The 3481-nt window shown below is 38.4% G+C and overlaps 1 protein-coding gene across 1 annotated transcript; it reads right to left on the minus strand.

The window, feature by feature from the left end:
- Positions 1-543: 543 nt before the first annotated feature.
- Positions 544-2022, minus strand: LOC110778285 (protein GAST1). Its single transcript, XM_021982855.2, has 4 exons — positions 1834-2022; positions 1440-1511; positions 1290-1323; positions 544-1141 (listed from the first exon to the last, which is right to left on the minus strand). The coding sequence occupies exons 1-4, from the start codon at positions 1903-1905 to the stop codon at positions 960-962; spliced, it is 360 nt and encodes a 119-aa protein (XP_021838547.1). The 5' UTR covers positions 1906-2022; the 3' UTR covers positions 544-959.
- Positions 2023-3481: the final 1459 nt, after the last annotated feature.

Consider the following 3481-nt stretch of genomic DNA (forward strand, 5'->3'; position numbering starts at 1 on the left):
GTGTTCGGTAAAAGTAGCGGTTGATATTATAAAATAAAATTAAATACAAGAATATTATTTAAAATTTTATTATAAATTTGTCAAACACTACCCGTTACCTTAAACGCTACTAATTTTAACGTTTGACAAAAGCTACCCAACCGCTACCTCAACCGCTAACCGCTACCTAAATCGCTACTTTACCAAACACTTACAAATTTTACAAGTAACGTCTTGACTAGGTCAAAACGCTACCCGCTACCTCAAACGCTACAAAATTTTACAAGGTAACGATTTAAGTAGCGATTAGCGGTAGATGTAGTGATTGGGTAACTTTTGTCAAACGTTAAAATTAGTAGCTTTAAATAACGTTCGCTTGTGATATGCTCCTGTTCTCTTGTGCTCTTGTACAGTCTTACCAATAGATACAGGCTTTTCACTCTAAACAACCAATTTTTTCAAGTAGTACGGTGATAACTAATTATTACGTACAAGGGGCTACTGGGCGAGAGCAATGCTCGATCTTGGATAGTGAAATTATTTCTCGTCTTCAAATATTTCGCATTAGCCACGACAAAGTTACAAAACTTTTATTCCACATAATATAATCTTAATTCCCAAATTACATCCTTATAAACATAACAATACATCATATTACATTATTGATAGGGACATTTTATATTAAGAAACATGCATGACATGGAGGAAATGTCAAAATAGTGAAAATAAAAAAGTATAGAAGTATAGGTAAGTAGACGAGGATTAACGTACAAGTGTTTGGATCAAATGATAAGAGAATTGTTCCGGCTTAACCAATTTCTCGAGTTTGAGACTTTAGGAAAGCAACAATATTTGTTAGGAAAGCTATTCCTGAAATTGGGAACATACGAAGCTCAACTCTGAATTACTGAAAGAATAATAGACTTAGAGTTATAGGGTGAGCTTGCGTTAAAAGAGTAGTAGTTGTACTCCGTATAAGTTTAGGGACATTTGGGACCACCCCTCTTGGTCTTCCAGTTGTTGTAGCAAGGGCAAGCTTGTTTGTTGCCGTAAGTACCAGTAGGCACACACAAGCACTTGGCACAACACTTGTTACAGAAAAACAAGCATGGCTTCCTATACTGTGTGTTTGAACATCTATAAGCACATCTTGTTCCACATTCTGTTCCAATTAACAATTAATTAGTTATAATTGGAAATAATTAAGTTCCAATTTTAAATATCTAAACAGCTAGTATTCCAGTAAGTGAAATCAGAAATATAAGATCGAACATATATATAGTTGAGCTTAGTAATTAGTATAGTAGTACCTTGAGGCTGGAGACTTCCTTGGGTAAAACCATACTGAAATTTATCAAAGTTTCCAAGTTAGTGGTTTAGAGCTTTAAAATTTATAAATTTACATTATTAATTTATAAATTGCCCAGAAAACCGTAGCAAAAGCAGCTCATCGATCTTACCGAAGGCAAGGTGTATGAGGATAGTGGGCTTGGACTTGGAGGCTGGGTATGGCCCTTATGCTGATGGGTTGGCTGCATTCATTAACAAAATCACTCATTAAAATGGTCAAAACTCAAAACTTTGTTGACAAATTAACAGAAAAACCAGAGCTGCTACTTTTTGTTTTAAAGGAAACTGGAAAAGTTAGAGCATTATTGATGACGGTTATACGGATCCATCCGTGCATACAAGGAAATTTCACTAGGATAATAAACATCAAACATTTTCCTCCATTATATAACACTAACTTGGAAATCGTAATGGGTAACTAACTGTACGTGTTTCCATCGCTTTTAATATGAGACTAATCAAGGAAACGAATCCAAACTATTCATTGTGAATTTCGGAACTTACATGATTTTCTGCAGGAGAAAAGTGGAGGAAAATAACAAAAATGAAAATGGTATACAGAACTTTGATACCCATTGTTGTTAATCTTCAACAAAAAATGTGTTATCTATAATCTAAAGTGGAGAAAGAAAATAGATAGAAAAGTGAAGGTCGGAGAGAAATGAGACTGATGGAGTTGGTGGTTACTAACGATTTTTGGACCCTATTTATAGACAGTTGTGACCGGTATACTTGCTACTTTTAAATAACTTTTTTCTTTTATTGCAACAAATTAAAAATATATATATATATATATATAAAAAAAACAAAATGAAAAGAGATTATCTAAGTACATAATTTCTACTTGTGCAAATGAAGAGAAAGAGATAGTCGTTATTCAATAATTTATTGCACATCTGATTAAAATGTTTATCATTAGCACATCAACACCTCAAACCTTTCAAACAATTATCGTATCATTTATGAAGTCTAATGTTTCTCAAAATACCTTTTTACAGATAATTTACTAGTATATACTTAGACAAATTAACGCTATATTTGGTTTGGTGTTCATTCACAATAAACTTTTACTCATTTGAATTGAATAAGCAAATGACTAATACGTAGAACGTAGTTGTTTGGGCTCCCAAATGAATATCAATTGGGCCATTAAGTCCAAAGCCCAAGGGCTCACATCAACAACATCAAACCCACTACAGTCCAAAAGGCTATTCAGCCGCCAATTAAGGCCCAAGGCCCACTTGCAATAAATAACCTAAGGGGATTTATTGTACAAACACTATAAATAAGCCGTCATGGCTCACTTACCAAGGTACGTCCATTTTCACGCCTTAAGACTACTCTTCTAGGGAACTTCTCTCTCTAGAATCCGAGCATTGTTCTTACTTAGGCATCGGAGGGGCTTTCCTCGGAAACACCCCCGAGGCTAGTGACTTGTTTATTGTGCAGGTTGATTTGGACACAATACATTCGAGCTAGCAAGATCTTCAACACATACAAAATGGCCTTCATTTGAAGCCCATTGCTTTATCCACTTCAACACCGGAATAATTTGGCGCCGTCTGTGGGACGAACACTTGAAAGCTCCGAAAAAAGCACTGCACTTTCCACGTAAAAAATGGAAATGCCCAACAATGACAACCAGGTGGGAGATGTCCTTGTCCAAACGGATTCGGAATCCGACGGAGGCGAACAGCTGCACTCAGTGGCGAGGTCGCAGCCAACAAGGGCCACCGCCACAACTAGCAGACCACTCCCCTCTCGAGAAGAGTTCGCCGCGGCCATGACCATCACGCAGAACTTCCTCTTCAATGAGAAAGAACAAGCCCAGGCAGCAGCACGGCGAGAGGCGAGGAGAGCCAGGCGACAGGTATTGCTGAACATGCCCTCGACTGACGAGGACAATGTGAGACCCGAGCAAGATCTCTCCACAATGTCAGGAACACACCTAATGACAAGGTGGAGAGAGAGCACGTGGGACACGTAGCAGAGAGCTGCGCAGCAGCCAGAGTGGTTCGCAACACCGTCTCCAACACCGCAAGCTCTCCAAAGCGGAGCGAGTGATCGCACTCGGATCCGAAGCTCAGTCCATAGCAGACTGCGACCTTCGCTTCATGACAGGCTGGGTTGCCCCTGTGGATCCAGCAGACAA

The sequence above is a fragment of the Spinacia oleracea genome, chromosome 1, assembly GCF_020520425.1.
Source record: "Spinacia oleracea cultivar Varoflay chromosome 1, BTI_SOV_V1, whole genome shotgun sequence".
Classification (NCBI taxonomy): domain Eukaryota; kingdom Viridiplantae; phylum Streptophyta; class Magnoliopsida; order Caryophyllales; family Amaranthaceae; genus Spinacia; species Spinacia oleracea.

Excerpts from the sequence above, each read along its gene's own strand:
- LOC110778285 (XM_021982855.2), bottom strand. The coding sequence starts at position 1,905 with ATGGGTATCAAAGTTCTGTATACCATTTTCATTTTTGTTATTTTCCTC. Across the intron at positions 1,324-1,439 it reads CCTCATACACCTTGCCTTCG|TATGGTTTTACCCAAGGAAG; the intron begins GTAAGATCGATG and ends GATAAATTTCAG. Across the intron at positions 1,142-1,289 it reads AGGAAGTCTCCAGCCTCAAG|AATGTGGAACAAGATGTGCT; the intron begins GTACTACTATAC and ends TAATTGGAACAG.